The sequence below is a fragment of the Lithobates pipiens genome, unplaced genomic scaffold (assembly GCF_037356315.1).
Source record: "Lithobates pipiens isolate NorthernLeopardFrog02 unplaced genomic scaffold, aLitPip1_a1.2 Scaffold_16, whole genome shotgun sequence".
Lineage (NCBI taxonomy): Eukaryota > Metazoa > Chordata > Amphibia > Anura > Ranidae > Lithobates > Lithobates pipiens.
In genome coordinates this window covers 107723024-107741749 of record NW_027507748.1, presented here as the reverse complement: position 1 = coordinate 107741749, position 18726 = coordinate 107723024, and the positions used below count along the sequence as shown (strand labels likewise).

The window sequence follows — 18726 nt, the reverse complement described above, 5'->3', positions numbered from 1 at the left end:
TGTCACTAAGCGATCATTTTTCTGATCGCTGCATCAGTGTCGCTACTGTCGCTAGGTAGCTAGTTATTTTTTTAGGTTCACCGCCAGGTTTTTATAGCGCTAGGTACCCCGATATACTACCCAATAATGGTTTTAACATCCTGATTGCCCCTAGTTAACCCTTTCACCCCCTTTTGCCAGTGTCACTAAGCGATAATTTTTCTGATCGCTGCAGTAGTGTCGCTAGTGTCGCTAGGTAGCTAGTTATTTTTTTAGGTTCACCGCCAGGTTTTTATATCGCTAGGTACCCCGATATACTACCCAATAATGGTTTTAACATCCTGATTGCCCCTAGTTAACCCTTTCACCCCCTTTTGCCAGTGTCACTAAGCGATCATTTTTCTGATCGCTGCATCAGTGTCGCTACTGTCGCTAGGTAGCTAGTTATTTTTTTAGGTTCACCGCCAGGTTTTTATAGCGCTAGGTACCCCGATATACTACCCAATAATGGTTTTAACATCCTGATTGCCCCTAGTTAACCCTTTCACCCCCTTTTGCCACTGTCACTAAGCGATCATTTTTCTGATCGCTGCATCAGTGTCGCTACTGTCGCTAGGTAGCTAGTTATTTTTTTAGGTTCACCGCCAGGTTTTTATATCGCTAGGTACCCCGATATACTACCCAATAATGGTTTTAACATCCTGATTGCCCCTAGTTAACCCTTTCACCCCCTTTTGCCAGTGTCACTAAGCGATAATTTTTCTGATCGCTGCATCAGTGTCACTACTGTCGCTAGGTAGCTAGTTATTTTTTTAGGTTCACCGCCAGGTTTTTATAGCGCTAGGTACCCCGATATACTTCCCAATAATGGTTTTAACCCCCTGATTGCCCCTAGTTAACCCTTTCACCAGCGATCACAGTATAAGTGTCACTAGTGACGCTGGTTAGCCAGTTAGTTATTTAGGTTCCCCGTCAGGTTTTTATATAGCGCCAGGGACCCCCATATACTACCTAATAAAAATTTGAACCCCCTGATTGCCCCTAGTTAACCCTTTCACCACTGATCACCGTATAAGTGTTACGGGTGACTCTGGTTAGTTTGCTTTTTATAGCATCAGGGCACCCACCATTTATTACCCAATAAAGGTTTAATCCCCTGACCACCCGGCGGGTGATATCAATTAGGTTTTAGGGTCAGGGTCTGCGTCGCCCCAGGCAGCGCTAGGTTATTGCCAGTACCGCTAACACCCACGCGCAAAGCATACACCTCCCGTTGTGGTATAGAATCTGAACAGATCAATATCGGATCTGATCAGGTCTATACTAGCGTCCCCAGCAGTTCAGGGTTCCAAAAAAACGCATTGTTAGCGGGATCAGCCCAGATACCTGCTAGCACCTGCGTTTTGCCCCTCTGCCCAGCCCACCCAAGTGCAGTATCAATCAATCACTGTCACTTACAAAACACTAAACACATAACTGCAGCGATCGCAGAGTCAGGCCTGATCCCTGCGATCGCTAACAGTTTTTTTGGTAGCATTTTATATTTAAATCCGGAAGGCAGTGCTTGGTTTTCGGGGTCCCGTACGTGGCTAGGCTCCCAAAAAGTCCCCCACATGTGGTATCCCCGTACTCGGGAGAAGCAGCAAAATTTATTTTGGGGTGTAATTTGACTTCTGCCCATAGCATGTGTGAGCAATATATCATTTAATGACAACTTTGTGCAAAAAAAAAAAGTTTGTAATATTCCCGCAACTTTTGGCAAAATATAAAATATTCCATGGACTCAACATGCCTCTCAGTAAATAGCTTGGGGTGTCTACTTTCCAAAATGGGGTCATTTTGGGGGGTTTTGTGCTATTTTGGCATTTTATGGCCTTCGAAACTGTGATAGGTAGTGAGGAGTTAAATCAAAAATTTGCACCCTTAGAAATCCTGAAGGTGGTGATTGGTTTTCGGGGTGCCGTGCGCGACTAGACTCCCAAAAAGTCCCACACATGTGGTATCCCCATACTCAGGAGAAGTAGCGGAATATATTTTGGGGTGCAATTCCACATATTACCATGGCATGTGTGAGCAATATATCATTTAGTGACAACTTTTTGTAAAAAAAAAATTTTATTTTTATTTTTTGTCATTATTCAATCCCTTGGGACAAAAAAAAATATTCAATGGTCTCAACATGGCCCTCAGCAAATAGCTTGGGGTGTCTACTTTCCAAAATTGGGTCATTTGGGGGGGTTTTGTGCCATCTTGGCATTTTATGGCCTTCAAAACTGTGATAGGTAGTGATAGGTAGTGAGGAGTAAAATAAAAAATGTATGCCCTTAGAAATCCTGAAGGCGGTGCTTGGATTTCGGGGTCCCGTACGCGGCTAGGCTCCCAAAAAGTCCCACACATGTGGTATCCCCGTACTCAGGAGAAGCAGCAGAATGTATTTTGGGGTGTCATTTCACATATGCCCATAGCATGTGTGAGCAATATATCATTTAGTGACAACTTTGTGCAAAAAAAAAAAAGTTTGTAATATTCCCGCAACTTGTGGCAAAATATAAAATATTTCATGGACTCAACATGCCTCTCAGTAAATAGCTTGGGGTGTCTTCTTTCCAAAATGGGGTCATTTTGGGGGGTTTTGTGCTATTTTGGCATTTTATGGCCTTCGAAACTGTGATAGGTAGTGAGGAGTTAAATCAAAAATTTGCACCCTTAGAAATCCTGAAGGTGGTGATTGGTTTTCGGGGTGCCGTGCGCGACTAGACTCCCAAAAAGTCCCACACATGTGGTATCCCCATACTCAGGAGAAGTAGCGGAATATATTTTGGGGTGCAATTCCACATATTACCATGGCATGTGTGAGCAATATATCATTTAGTGACAACTTTTTGTAAAAAAAATTTTTTTTTTTTATTTTTTGTCATTATTCAATCCCTTGGGACAAAAAAAAAATATTCAATGGTCTCAACATGGCCCTCAGCAAATAGCTTGGGGTGTCTACTTTCCAAAATTGGGTCATTTGGGGGGGTTTTGTGCCATCTTGGCATTTTATGGCCTTCAAAACTGTGATAGGTAGTGATAGGTAGTGAGGAGTAAAATAAAAAATGTATGCCCTTAGAAATCCTGAAGGCGGTGCTTGGATTTCGGGGTCCCGTACGCGGCTAGGCTCCCAAAAAGTCCCACACATGTGGTATCCCCGTACTCAGGAGAAGCAGCAGAATGTATTTTGGGGTGTCATTTCACATATGCCCATAGCATGTGTGAGCAATATATCATTTAGTGACAACTTTGTGCAAAAAAAAAAAAAGTTTGTAATATTCCCGCAACTTGTGGCAAAATATAAAATATTTCATGGACTCAACATGCCTCTCAGTAAATAGCTTGGGGTGTCTTCTTTCCAAAATGGGGTCATTTTGGGGGGTTTTGTGCTATTTTGGCATTTTATGGCCTTCGAAACTGTGATAGGTAGTGAGGAGTTAAATCAAAAATTTGCACCCTTAGAAATCCTGAAGGTGGTGATTGGTTTTCGGGGTGCCGTGCGCGACTAGACTCCCAAAAAGTCCCACACATGTGGTATCCCCATACTCGGGAGAAGTAGCGGAATATATTTTGGGGTGCAATTCCACATATAACCATGGCATGTGTGAGCAATATATCATTTAGTGACAACTTTTTGTAAAAATTTTTTTTTTTTGTCATTATTCAATCCCTTAGGACAAAAAAAAAAAATATTCAATGGGCTCAACATACCCATCAGCAATTTCCTTGGGGTGTCTACTTTCCAAAATGGGGTCATTTGTGGGGGGTTTGTACTGCCCTGCCATTTTAGCACCTCAAGAAATGAGATAGGCAGTCATAAATTAAAAGCTGTGTAAATTCCAGAAAATGTACTCTAGTTTGTAGACGCTATAACTTTTGCGCAAACCAAAAAATATACGCTTATTGACATTTTTTTTACTAAAGACATGTGGCTGAATAAATTTTGCCCTCAATGTATGACTAAAATGTAGTTTATTCGATTTTTCTTATAACAAAAAGAAGAAAATATCTTTTTTTTTCAAAATTTTCGCTCTTTTTCCATTTATATCGCAAAAAAAAAAAAAAACGCAGAGGCAATCAAATACCATCAAAAGAAAGCTCTATTTGTGGGAAGAAGAGGACGCAAATTTCGTTTGGGTGCAATATTGCATGACCACGCAATTACCAGTTAAAGCAGCGCAGTGCGAAATTGGAAAAAGACCTCTGGTCCTTAAGGTGTTTATTGGTCTGGAGCTGAAGTGGTTAAGCTTAAGGTTAACCACTTAACCTGTCCTCCTAAATGTAAACCCTTATTTATCAGGGAAAATAACCCCTAAACCCTTATCTTGACCCTAAAATGTAGCCCCTTACCCTTTATCCCCGGACGATAGTACTAACCCTAAGCTAGTTCCTAATAAGTAAAGCTGAAGTTTAGCTAAACAAAAAAAATCCCTACAGCTTTAGCATCACTTACCTGTAATGAAGTATGTCCCAAGAAATCTTTACCGCCGGGATGCCTGTCTTTTTTCAGTCTCTGAAATTTTTGAGCTGCAATGGTTGACACCTTACAGTACAGTACAGTACAGATGGTCCAACTGGGACATGCCCCCCTCTTCCTCCTTCTCCACTTAGAAAAGTTCTAAAGTTCTTCCATTGGTTACATTGCCTGCAGAACACCAACTCTGAATGGGGGAGAGAATCATGAGACTGATCAGACTCTCCCCATCCATATATCATGTTACAGGTAGTGTATTCAGTGAAATAACTTTTTCATTAGGATTCATTTAGATGTGTGGTAGGGAGGGGGGGGGGCAATAAAAATCCATGGTGGAGCCGTGTTTTGCCACCTGCCAACAGTACCCCCTTAACCTCCTATAGGCATCCAATAGGGGTGTTTACATGCCATGGTTGTGATGCATAGTGACTACAGCAAATCCAAATCAGTCAAACGAAGTGCCTCAAATGCCCCACAACCTTGTCTAATGTCTGCAGTTGCAGTGCATTTTTTAACAAAATGGGGTTAAAACAGGGAGTGAGGAAGCATCACATTGCTTCCTCATCACCTGTCAGTAGCCTCTGAAGCACAATCCAAACGCTGATCATGCTTTAGAGGAAGGGTAGACTGAGCCTGGCCATAGATGGTTTGAAACTGGGTCGGTCCTGTTGAACCGGCCGAGATTTGTACAATGTATGGGCAGGCTGAATGTACCCAAGTTGATTGATTGATCAACATGGGTACAACTAGCCTGCTGGTTTTTACATGCGATGTCTCAGCAGGAGGGATTCCCCTGTCAACCAGTGGTTGCAGGAAAGAAATTTGCTCTGTCTATGACTGGCTTTCGACACACATCTAAATCTACCCTAAGAAAGGAGGAAGACGGAGGGCAGGGGCTGTACCTGTTCCCTGTGGACCATCTGTACTACTGTTCTGTCTGAAGACCCAAAGCTTTTAACCATTGCAGTTCAGGATGTTCAGAGACAGAAAGAGGACAGGCATCACTGCAGTGAAGATTTCTCCAGGATTCAACTTCCTGCAAATTGTGTAACATACCTCATTACAAGTGAAGTAAAAGGTACAATAAATATTATTGTACCTATGTATTAACTTGTCTATTTCCATAGTTAGCTAGTCTATTAAAATTTTGATCACATGTTATTATTGATATCACAATAATACAAGGTCAGCTATGAAACCAAGCACACGGCTTAACCACTTAAGCCCCAGACCAGAGAACTTTTTGCGATTTGGCACTGCGTCGCTTTAACTGACAATTGCGCAGTCGTGCGACGTGTCCTTTTTTTCCTACAAACAGAGCTTTCTTTTGGTGGTATTTGATCACCCCTGTGGTTTTTATTTTTTTGCGCTATAAACAAAAAAAAGTGAAAATTTTGAAAAAAAAACACACTATTTTTTACATTTTGCTATAATAAATATCCCCCAAAAATATATAAAAAAAAGTTTTTCCTCAGTTTAGGCCGATATGTATTTTTCTACATATTTTTAATAAAAAATAAAAATAAAAATCGCAATAAGTGTTTATTGATTGGTTTGCGCAAAAGTTATAGCGTTGACTATGTGTGACACGTCACTGATCTCAGCTTCTGATCACAGGGAGCAGAGATCAGTGACACTGTCACTAGGAAGAACAGGGAAATGCTTGTTTACATTAGCATCTCCCCGTACTTCCTCTCTGTGAGGCAATTGCGGTTATCCCCACAGACATTGAGCCAGCTGTACCTGCGACCCGACTCACGGAAGTCCCGGCCACTCGCACGCGATGGCACAGCAGCAAATTTAAAGGGACATACAGGTATGCCCATTTGCCCAGCCGTGCCATTCTGCTGATGTACATCGGCACCCGCCGGTCGGGAACCGGTTAATAACAAAGTCTTATTTATTTCCCAAGAAGATAGGAATATGCTAACACAAAATACCAAATAGATATTACAATATTACAAATCATATAACCAGAACATATAATACAAGAGCATCAAAGATACTTATGGCATGGTCTCCTCGGCTGGACTCAATCTCTGATCTCTGAGCCGCATGGTGAATAGAGCTCTTGGACTCATTCAGTCCTTTTATACTTCAAACAAATACCATCCAAACCCAACCCCATTGCCATCCCATCTACACTTTTGACGAACCACAGTATTTATGGGGCAGTCCTTCTCAACAGATTCTGCTACTGTCTGTCGTGCTGTACTTTGGTCTCTAGGGGCAGCATTGTCCATGTCAATCTTTGGGTGCCTGTTGATCCTTTGATCTTTGCCACCCACTGTCATCAATCATCTTGTCAGCCATGGTCCCTTCCAAGTCTGCATTATAGCAATAGACAGTCCAGAGCACAGAGATGAGAAACGACATTCCAGACCGCCCCCAGGAAAGCAAATGCTTGGTTGTATCAACCAGAAAGAAACCCTTTTAAAACTGTGGAATTGCAAGGATCAGCCTGGGTGATCTTTGGGAATAGGAAACAGATATGTAACGGATTTATGACAGATCCAATTCAAACTCTGGATAATACCAAAACGCTGTTACCCATAAATGCAGTAACATTGACAGAGAAACTCCAGAAATTTGACATTAGACCATGTTGCTACCCAACAACAAGTAAGTGATGTGACTAAAGCTGTAGGGATTTTTTTCATTGCTAAACTTTATCTTTAAAACTAAACAGTAGAAGGAACACCACATCTACCATATCAGGACCCAGAGCTGTTAGCACTGAAAGATAAATAGTACTAGATTGAAACTATTTTTTGCTAAAATAAATGTTCCAACATTTTAGTGGATGACCACTTTGCTACAGTAGTTATACATACACTACCCTACTAAAAGTGGCTGTTTTAATGTCTGTCAAAATGTTATAACATAAACAGTACTTATATTATAAATCATGAAACACCAATAACTAAAGGTTACTGATTTATTTATATTGATTTTTTCTTTAACTTCAAGGTGACGGACACCCATGCAATATATACGAATTACGTTTACTTGCCACTAGATCCTGCTGCAATTATCTATAGAGAAATATATGTCTTTAACGTCAGCTGCTCGTACCCATTAAATATGAATGTTTCTCTTGATGAAATTTTGTTTCCTGACGTAAGGTACATATTTTATTATCCAACAACCTTTTCAGTATGTGACTATATGATGTTAATATACAGTATCTCACAAAAGTGAGTACACCACATTTTTGTAAATATTTTATTATATCTTTTCATGTGACAACACTGAAGAAATTACACTTTGCTACAATGTAAAGTAGTGAGTGTACAGCTTGTATAATAGTGTACATTTTCTGTCCCCTCAAAATAACTCAACACACAGCCATTACTGTTTAAACCACTGGCAACAAAAGTGAGTACTTAAAACGGTCCTTAAACTCTGCTACAAAAACGAAGCTTCGGCTTACCGCCAGCATAAACTTGTCCCACAACAGGGTTTGAAGTTCCCACCTGCTTCTGGGGTCTGGAATAAGGTCACAGAAAACCAGCAACATCTCAGAAAACAGTTTACAGCCCCCTCACAATTGTGTCCTGTTCCACACAACACCTCATGTAAACCTGCTGCCTGTTTCCTGCCCTTTTTAGCCTCTCTCTTACTGGTGGGTAAACCCTTTCAGGTCCAAGGTACCTGTAATCATGATTAGAGACTCTTTCCCACCCAAGATCTCTCTGAATATAGGAACCCATATCAGGACTTAATAATCCCAGGAAAACTGCAAAATTCATTTTTCATTTTAAATGGACCACCACAGAACTCCTCACCCTAAGGCCGCGTACACACGGGCGGACTGTATGGCCTACTTAGTCTGTCATACAGTCCGACGGACAGTCCGTCATACTTTCGAATGAACGGACTTGACCACACACGGATGCACAAACAGTCCGTCGAAAGCTTGCGCGATGACGTGTACAGCACGTACGACGGGACTAGAAATAGGAAGTCCAATACACAGCAATGCACCCTTCCGCCGTGTAACTCCTTTCTGAGCATGCGCCATTCTTAGTCCGTCGAACTAGCCTACTCACGAGCGGATTGTACGCTGAAACCAAAGTATGACGGACAGAATTACGGAAATTCCGAAATACTTAGCACGCCAGACTGCACACTGAAAAAGTCAGCTGAAGCCCACACACGAGCGGACTGTCCGCTGAAATGTGTTTCGGCGGACTAAGTAGGCCATACAGTCCGCCCGTGTGTACGCGGCCTAAGAATCCCTGAGTATTTCCAAACTGCTACTCATCATCATTCCTGTTAAAGGGACCACAACACAAACAATGGAGACACATATCTACCATCCTGGACCCATCTCTGGCTTACTGTGCATTATATGCATCTGATTTACCTTTAAAAGTCTCCTTAGTGTAGACATCCAAAAGCCCCGAGATTACTGCTGGGTGACACCATCTTGGATGTGATGTCAGCAGCCATAGCAGACTCAGAGCTATAACTCAGATAAAAGGCTATAATATTTCCCATTTCTCCGCAACTACCAGCTACACAAAATGTTATGTAGGGAGAGGAAGAGATTCTGGGCAATCACAGATAAACTAGACACTCTGAGAAGAGGAGATGGGTATTACATGGCATAAATGAGGGGCTGTTCTAGGAAACTGATTTTCCTTGAGTTGCTGGAAAGGCGTTGCGTATAACATCACAAGCAGCATCTTGTGAGAGAATGCCTCCTATTCATAAACCCAATATAAAATCTGCGCTTAAAGAGGAAGTAAACCCTGATGAGTTTACTTCCTCTTTCATTCCCTGCAAAAGTAAAGCATAATGGACTGCTATGCATCGCATAGTAGTGCATTATGTGTCACTTACCTGACACAGGAGCCAGCGATGTCACCGCTGTCCTTGTGTAGTCCAGCGCAACCATCTTCTCGGTGGGTCTCGCTGCTCCGCCGCTGTCATTCGGCGAAGCTGCGATGACATCACTCCCACGCATGTGCACGGGAGCCGCCACTCGTGGCATATCGCTGTTAACCGCGGCGCGCTCAGTGCGCCTGTCTTTTGGTAAATATCTCCTAAACCGTGTAGGTTTAGGAGATATTTCTTGGACCCACAGGTAAGCCTTAATCTAGACTTATCTGTAGGTCAAATTTGGTTGTAAGGGTTTACAACCACTTTAAGTGAAATTAATAAGTGACAAATAAAATTAACCAGCAGTTGGCACTATACCTCGATATTAGATATTGACAAAAATATTTACACAACCAACGCAGCTCTCACATTAGAAAAAATATGTAAAACCCCACATAGTGTTAATATCATCATAATCATACAGGTGCTTATAAATAGTATGAATTAATACTCAAACTAAAATTAAATGTAAAAAAAAAAACAGTTAGTAGTGTACAGTATACTTAAAATGTGATCAAAATTCAAAAGTTCAAAATGCTGTGATGAAAGTTTGCAAACTCCATGCAAAGATAGCCAGGGTGACACCACTCACTCTCATGCAAATCTTATCAGAACAATTAAGTCTCATATGAGTGGTCAAAAACGCTTATTACTCCACACCCAATGCAGGAATAATCTTCACAGGATATCCAGAAATGTTTAAATGGTCAAGCAACAACCTCCTCTATACTCCTCCTAAACTCCTTAATCCCCAGCTCCCATCAGCAAGATTGTGGGATACATTACATACATGCAATGAAAAAGATGCTCTACATTGTGTAAAACCACAATATAGGAGCAATTTATTAAGGATAAATGCATGTACAAAGTATTCACATTGAATAGCATTGCTCAAAAACGCCACAGTACTGTCTTCTAGTAACAAACAAATATGGCTGCCAGACGATCGTGCATGTGTGGTAGCTTGCATCCCATGATTTTGCTGATGGGAGCTGGGGATTGAGAGTATAGAGGCGGTTTTGCTTGACCATTTAAACCTTTCTGGATATCCTGTGAAGATTATTCCTGCATTGGGCAGATGATACATTGAAGTAATAAGTGTTTTTGACCACTTTTATATAGGGGTCACAATTGTTCTGGTAAGCCTTGCATGAGAGTGAGAGGTGTCGCCCTGGCTATCTTTGGAGTTTTTAAACTTATATCACGACGTGTGGGACTTTTCTACTTTTGAATTTTGATCACATTTTGATTATATTCTATGGACTTTTTTTAGATTTAATTTTAGTTTAAGTATTAATTCATACTAAGTACTGGTATAATTATGATGATATTCGGCACTATAATTTATATATATTTTCTAATGTGAGTGCCACACTGGTTGTATAAATATAAATGCTTCCAATTCATTGGAAAAAAAATATGTTTGTTGATTGGTGGAGGTGCCAAGCTAGTGACTCTCTTTGTTCAGGGTACCAGAGGGAAAGTTTCTCCAGCAGAGCCTGGAACAGGACAACACTGTGTGTAGTACAGACTACTATAGTGAATTTCAGCATTTCCAGCTACCATCTATGTGATTTATCAATAACTGCATGTAACCATTCTGACCAAATGTAGATTGTTCATGAAGTTTTCATTTTCCCCTGGAAAGCCAGCGATGAAGAAATCTGCACGCACCCCCCTCCATTTCTCTCCATAGCCCTACTGTAAACACTGCCCTTAAAGCAACTCAATTATGCCTGCATGTCAGGCCATCTATGGCCAGTTTTAAATGCAAGTGTTTCCCAGCTTAATGAAAAAAGCTGAAAATCTACTGACCATAAAAAATAGGATGAGCCCAGGAAGAATCAAGGAAAGTTGGGGAGGAGGACTTGCAACAAACATTTCAAATTTAACATTTTTATCTTCCCCGTTTTGTCTTTATAGCACCACCTATATACCGATTGGAGATAGCGGACGGTTTAAGGTGATGATGGCCATCTACAAGGATATCAGCTATACAACTCCATATACCGATCCTTTTATACGTTTGTCGACCAAATCAAATTTATATGTTGGCATTTATATATCTGATGGTGGTTATGCGGTTTCTATTAGTGATTTTAGTCTTCTGATGATAAATTGCTACAGTACACCAACTAACAACAGATATGACCCTATTAAGTATAATATCATAATTTCCAGGTAAGGTTCTTTTATAGTACATTGGTGTGAGTGTATTCTGTGTGGAGTTAGCTGTTTCTCTCTTTTGGGGGCCATAAGGCTACCTATAGGTAGGCAAGATGAGTGGTGAAACATCAGCTCTGGAACATCATCATAAACCTAATCACAGACTCGTAGGGCCAAATTTTGATTCAGGGCTTTCAGGTTCTTATAAACCCCCTACCCGCAGACCCCCACAACCACCATCTGGGGTTGTAGAGAAGAGGCCCTTTTCCCCATCTACATGGGGATAAGGTGCCTTGCGGGGAGGGCTTGTTCGCCGCCTTTCCTGGCCTGCCAGGATGTATGCTCGAATAAGGGCCTGGCATGGATTTGGGGAGGGGGGGGGGTGTTAGAAGCTGATTGGCTACTATGCACAGCTGCATAAGATTTTGCATGCTCTAGTTTTAGTAAATCAACTGCAATGTGTTTCCACAAATCAATACACCAATTAAAATCATGTTGCGCTACTCAATAGAGTATATACATAAACATATTTGGTGCATAAAAAAATAAGAAAGGTATACAAAATATAATCAATAAACAGCCTCCTTATTCAATCAATCACTAATAACATTCGTTTTCTCTTCCCTCATATATTCACAAAAATCATTCTGTAAATGGAAAAGGGGAGAGAAGAGGTTGGTATTCGTCTGGATTTTTCCCTTTGTCCATTCCCAGAATACCTTGTATTCTGTGAAGCTCTCGATTGCAGCACTAGAAAAAGAGAGCTGGTTGTAGTATCTGGCAGCAGTGAAGTGAGGAATTTTATACTAAACAGCAGCAATCAAGACATTGTATTACCATTATTAGCAGTAACTTGTTTGTAAAAGAGCAAAAAAAATATAAAAAATCCTGGAGTTCTACTTTAACAATCTGCAGAGTTGACTATAACTCTTTTCTCCTAATAGTTTAGTTGCCTTTCTTTGCACTCTTTCCAGTTCCACAGAATCTTTTTTTGTGAACTCAAGATGTGGTCTTACTAATGTTTTGTACAATGGTGTGTCTGCCAAACTTGCTTAATTACTACCAGAGATGATTACAGATGCTAATGTCAAAAATATCTAAATATATATTTTTTTAGAAATGAATATATGATAATATTAATAATAATTAATATTTTTTTACAGCTGCTCTAACCCAAAAGACACAAGTATACGGATTTTAGAAAATGGTATTTCCAGCCAAGGAAAATTCTACTTACAGATGTTTAAGTTCATTGGGGATTATAGTGCCGTGTATTTGCATTGTGACGTATTCCTTTGCAAAGACAGATGTTCTCCTGTAAGTAGAAATTTAATTACTTCTAGGCATACATTGATTAACTTATATAATATGTGTGTACCCCTTGTAGCATTTGTGGTATCTACTGACGTCTATATTATCAACAGCTATGTATCTGAAGCCCACTTACTTGGCAATAAGGTTACAGGCACATTCATCTCAGGTAGTGATTCTTTGCTCAGAATGGAAGAAAGAGCAACAGTCACTTTAAAGTTAACAAAGAATTCCAGGTATTGCAGATTTTTACATAACGCCGCTGCTCCAGTGATCTCCACTTGCGTCTGGGTTCCATGCTAAAGAGGGAGGGGGCTAATGCATTCTGAACATAGGAGGTCACCTGCTCAGCATGGGTGCCATTCAGATAATGCTTTGCATTTCCTGAGTGAATGCAAGGTTTTCCCTGATTTGACATGGTGGACAGGCAGGGTGGCAAAATCACACTCCCCACCTTTCCCAATCAGAGAATACTTTGCATTCATTAAGAGTCTGCAAATCATTCTCTAAATGGTGCCCATACTGATTGGCCGACCTCCTGTATTTACAATGCAGCAGGCCAGCCGCTCAGTGAGGAACCCGGAAGAAACAATACCATACCTGGAAGTACTCATTAAACTTGAACAGGATTATTGCATTAGTGCTTGGAGAAAAGTAATGAGGGCGGAGAGGGCACAGGATAGATGAACGCTTCCTACACAACTGCACATCTTTCTAGACTGTGGGTCTGCAGAGGGCTATGCTGGGTGGACACTTAAACTTAAGCCAGCCATAGATGGTTCTAATCTCTGGTGTTTCAGCAGGACCTGGCCAAGATTTAAACCATGTTTGATCAATCAACTTCGGTACAACCAGCCTGTCAGATTTTACCTGTGATTATTGCTAGCAGCTATTATAGCCACTAGCAATAATCACTGTGTTCTCCTGGTGGGGATTGTTTCTCCTGCCCCCTTGCCAAATGAACACAATGGTTCTACATGAGGGATTCCCCTACCAACACTGACTGTGTTGATGGAGGAATCAAGCAATTTTCTTTCCTGCAACCCAAGGCTGCAGGAAAGAAAAATGCACTACGTCTATGGCCGGCTTTAGAACGTGGCTACTTGGCAATTGAGGTTCAAGTGGTATCTCAAAATGTATGTTCCAAGGCAGGGAAGCATAAAAAGGTTTATTTGAAAAGTTTCCAATCAACCAGTCACTCACTACCTCTCTTGTGGGGGAAAGTTTCAGCTAGTGCCCTGTAGACCAGAACTGAACATCACTTGCAACTAGGGTTTCCTCCCAGGAGTGGAAATCCCTGCAGAGCTTCAGTCCCCAAGCTTCACGAACCTGGGAGAAAGATAGTCCTCAAAGCAGCATCATCAGACAAAAGTCTCACATTTCTATAAGTTCTGTTGGCATCAAACATCAGGCAGAAGCTTAGGAAGAGAGACTATGTGCCAAAAAGTTTCTCAAACGTTTAATAGTTCTACCAGCATGCATCACCAGACCCCCAAGCCCGCTGAATGACTAAGTCATTAAACATTGTAGGAATCATGCCCTGTGCTGTGTGTTCCCAATTAAAATTATTGCTGAAAATTTGGAGCTGAATATGCACTGTTGTAGATTTTGCCTCATATGTTTCTTCAAAAAATGAATAATATGAAGTAACAGACATAACATTTCTTCAGCTAATAAAGGTTAAGCTTCCAGCAGCCACATTGTCAATGTGTTCTGGAGATGGTTAGCGAAAGCCCACGAGTGTACTGTGCTATACAGTGCCATATTGTGGATTGCAATGCTATATTTGCTTGTATACCCCACCCTGTGTTAATAGTTCCACAAACCCAAGAGTTCTTCATAGGACTACTTTTTTACTGCTTTTGCAGCAAGTATACTTACTTGCAGCCTCTATGTCAGTCCTTTTTAGCTGTTTTTTATTCTTTTGTGATTTATTAGCATCTACTTTTCTTTATTTTAACAGTTTTCTGTTTTATTTTTTGTACAAACAAATTTACCCCGATCGTACATAGTAGTAGGGGTTGATCAAGTGCTGCAGGACATAGTTGTGGTAGAGCTGCACAAACTAGAGATAGGGCATGATTGTCTTTCCTTTCCCAGCTACAGCAAATCTAGCAGACAGTTGAATGGTTAACAAGGCCATCTCCAAGATACACAACAGCCAGTTGTCTGCCAGCTTTACCAATGCATCTCCTCTTCAGCTAACCTCGCCAGAGCCCTGTAAACTCTTAAAGTGTTACTAAACCCAGTAATATGAAAATGGTCCGCCCCCTCACAGTTTCTAAGTCTTCTTTTTACATTAAAATACTGCCACTATATAACTTTTTTGCTGCTCTGTATACCATTGTTACATGATAAACTGCAGTGCTGAGTGTTCAGGTAGGAGGAGATTTCCACTATAGCCTTTGTCCATAAAGGGGTACTAAGGTGGAATTAGCAGGTGGAAGTAACAGCTACAGTACATCTCTAAAGGCCATATGGCTTACAAAAGACAGAGAAAATAGTCGTTGCTTGCTAAAATTCGACCAGTGCCAGTGAAATAGTTTCATGGCATTTTTTGACCATAGTCATCAAGAATGATAGTAAGGAGAAATACAGAATTTCTAGAGCTGTCCCCACCAGAAGAGGTGAGGAGACATCCTCCAATAGGAATTAGGCAAGGAACAGGAAGAGGGCACATTTACATGCTGGGTGTGCTGTAGCTGTAATGGTCCAAAATTGCCCTGCCTCTAGTATGTGCATCTCCACCACCACTATGTTCTGTTGGACCTGCTAACTCCCTACTCTCACACACAGCACCTCTGCCTCTCATTTGAGTTTGCCAGTTTTTGTAGTATTTTTTTTCAAAGGTGATAGAAATGGTTGGATTTTACTGAAACTATGGCGATAGGGGGATGAAGGTGTGGTGCTTTTGGTGCACACTAGTTACTGCACAGAAATGCCAGGGCTTGCTGGGTAACAAAGAGGAGCTCCAACAACTGTTCAGCAACAAGTGTTTATTGCACACCCCAAATTTAAAAAAGCTCTAGTAACAAAATCAAGTACCCCCCCCCCCCCCAAAAAAAATATATAAGCCCTAACCCTGTTAAAATGACAAAAATACAAAACACAAAAGGCTACAAAGAAGTGGCACAGAGGATGTGTTCCCCTTAGCATGCTGATCCATGAATACTGTGGTCAGGTTATGTGTCTCCATCATCCCGCTGCTCTCCTCTCTACCCTCCCTCCCTGCCTGTCAGCTCCTGATGGGGAGATGGATTTGTATGGCTAACATTTGCAGGACGTTGACCTCACTAGTGGCACAACAGAGATGGACATACAGAAAAACAGATAGACTGGATACAGGCTTAAAAGAAACTAACAAGCACAGGATAACAGCAAGGCTAGGACAACAAACTGACCAGACAGGACCAAGTGGGCAAGGGAGAAGAAAAAAAAACACAAAACAAGTGAGGAGGTGAACACAGAAGCTGATGAGATATCAGACCAGTATGTTCAGGCAAGAGGCTCATGGCCACAGTCCAATAAGTAGCCACAGGAAGAGAAGAATGCTAAATAAGTGGGGATGGGACAGAGCCAGTTGGAGGCGCTAATGAACAGGAAACATTCTAGGGGGTTGATTTAGTAAAAGCAAATAGTCTTTGCAAGTTGCTCCAGAGCTTAGTAAATGAGCAGAAGCTCTGCTGATTTTCACCAGCCAATCATGTACAAGCAAAAATGCTGTTTTTTTTTCTTGCACGTGATTGGGTATTCGTTGCTTAGGTCACTTTCACACTGAGACGCTTTACAGGCATTTTAGAGATAAAAATAGCACCTGCAAAGTGCCTCTCCTGTCACTCCAGTGTAAAAGCTTGAGTGCTTTCACACTGGAGCGGTGCACTTGCGGGACGTTAAAAAAAGTCCTGCAATCAGCATCTTTGGGGCACCACTCCTAAAATGCCCTGTCCATTGAAATCAATGGGCAGCACTGCCGAAGCACCTGCAAAGCAATTCGGCATTGATGCTTTGGGGTGCTTTTAACCCCTTCTTAGCCCCTTCGGGGGGTTAAAAGTGCACCTTTAGCAGCAGCTTAAACAGTATTAAAGCACCTCTAAAACTAGCAGCACTTTACCGCTACCGCCCGTGCCTGCTCTCGAGCAACTGCACTTGCAGAGTGTAACTGCACTTTGCGAAGTGCACAGTCTATTTGCGTTTAGTAGTAAATCAAACCCATAGTATCAAGGTGAAAAGATAGGAGTGTACATTATCAAAGCACACAGGCAGAGCAGTGAATAGCATTCTAACAAACAATGTTGGAATCTTGCCTGTGGCCTGATCCTCACAACTATGAAGTCTCCCCAAGAACATGAACATAAGTGAAGACACTTAACATGCGTGGGCAAGAGGGCAGCATGAAAACTTCACCATGGAGTTCCAACGATCAAGCTACTATGTTGTATTCCCTGCCTTGGTGAATAGCTGAGCAACTTTATAGTAATGATCGAGAGAAAGAAAAAAAAATGACTGAGATTTTAAAATGCAGGTTTCCTTTCTTGCAGACCTGTTCTGGCATCAAATCTAGAAGTGAAATTCAAGAGACACATGGAACTCTTACGCTTGGACCTATTGAAGTGCCTGGTACGGTATAATATTTTTATTCCATAATGTTTATTACTTTTTTTTTGTTAGCAGTTTAATAGGATTCCAGCAAAGCACATTATAGGAAATTTCTCCCTGAAATTGTTTATAATTCTTGGATGAGCTATGTTTATATCTGTCTGAAACCCTAAACATAAAAAAGATTAATAAGCAAATTCTCTCTTTTTATTTTAACAGATGACAATGTTGGTAAGTATAAAAATTTACATTTTTTATATATTGTTGTCAAATTTAGCTTTTTAAGTTTTTCCAAAGGATAAAAAGAATTTCCACTTTTCTTGTAAATTCCCTATCTGCCCTTTAATACCACAATGTAACCCACTTTCAAAAAACACACTTTTGCGATTGGGTGCATTGCATTTACTGCATTGCATGTTGCACTTGTTACTGCATCGTAGTGCCACTGCAGCATTTTGGTTTGCTGCATTGGAAAAAAATGATGCATGTCTGTTATTTTGTCTGTGCCCATTCAAAATTAATACTTTTTTTTTTTTATTATTATTTTCACAGTTGCCGGTGAAGGTAAGCATAACATTTTACCTTTTTAACATATAGTTTCCAAATGTAGTTTTTCAAATTTTTCCTCAGAATAAAAACAAATACCGTATGTCACTTTCCTTGGAAATCCCCTTTCCTGACAGACTCCATGGCAGCCTACGTATGGGTTAATCCCTGCCTCTCATACCTCATAGGACCCCACTCCCATAAATCTTTGCTTCTAGCCAGAGACTGTGTTCCTTTTTTGTCCTCCTCCTAGGACCAAGGTGTTTTCTTACCTGTCGGAAGCTTTAATCCTATCCTGGTGGTTTGCACGTTGATGATGATGGCGGTTATTCTCGGAGTCCATATTTCCCAGCTATTAGCAGGGAGGACACAGGCACTGAAGAGCAATGCTGTGAAGAGCTGAAAGTCATCCATTGGTTGACAGATTGCATCATGGCCATTCGTCCTAGCTATTAGCGGGAGGCCCTTTATTAATGTGCCGATCGTGCAGAGAGTGTATCGACCCTCCAAGTCCCAGGATGGATTGTGCCGACTTCAGTGTGGTGATGTATAACTATTTCATGGCAGCCTGTTTTTGTGTGTTTGTTTGTCTTACCTGCTCCGGTGTGGCCATGGCGGCTGGAACGCTTTGCATTCCAGTCCGCCGCTATTTGCTCTCTCTGCGGAGCTGCGTGGCTTCGACTGAGATCGAGGCCTGGTTAGCGCATGCGCAGTTGGGACAAAATGGCGGCGGT

General features: G+C 41.2%; 1 protein-coding gene across 1 annotated transcript in view; it reads left to right on the top strand.

Annotated features, from left to right (window-relative positions):
- Positions 1–17509, top strand: part of LOC143981955 (uromodulin-like) — a 34032-nt gene extending 16523 nt beyond the window's left edge. The window contains exons 5-8 of the mRNA XM_077480235.1: positions 7457–7611; positions 11297–11554; positions 12703–12856; positions 17389–17509. Of these exons, the coding sequence (XP_077336361.1) occupies positions 7457–7611; positions 11297–11554; positions 12703–12856; positions 17389–17478 (657 nt within the window). The 3' untranslated portion in view covers positions 17479–17509. The remainder of the gene's footprint in view (positions 1–7456; positions 7612–11296; positions 11555–12702; positions 12857–17388) is intronic.
- Positions 17510–18726: the final 1217 nt, after the last annotated feature.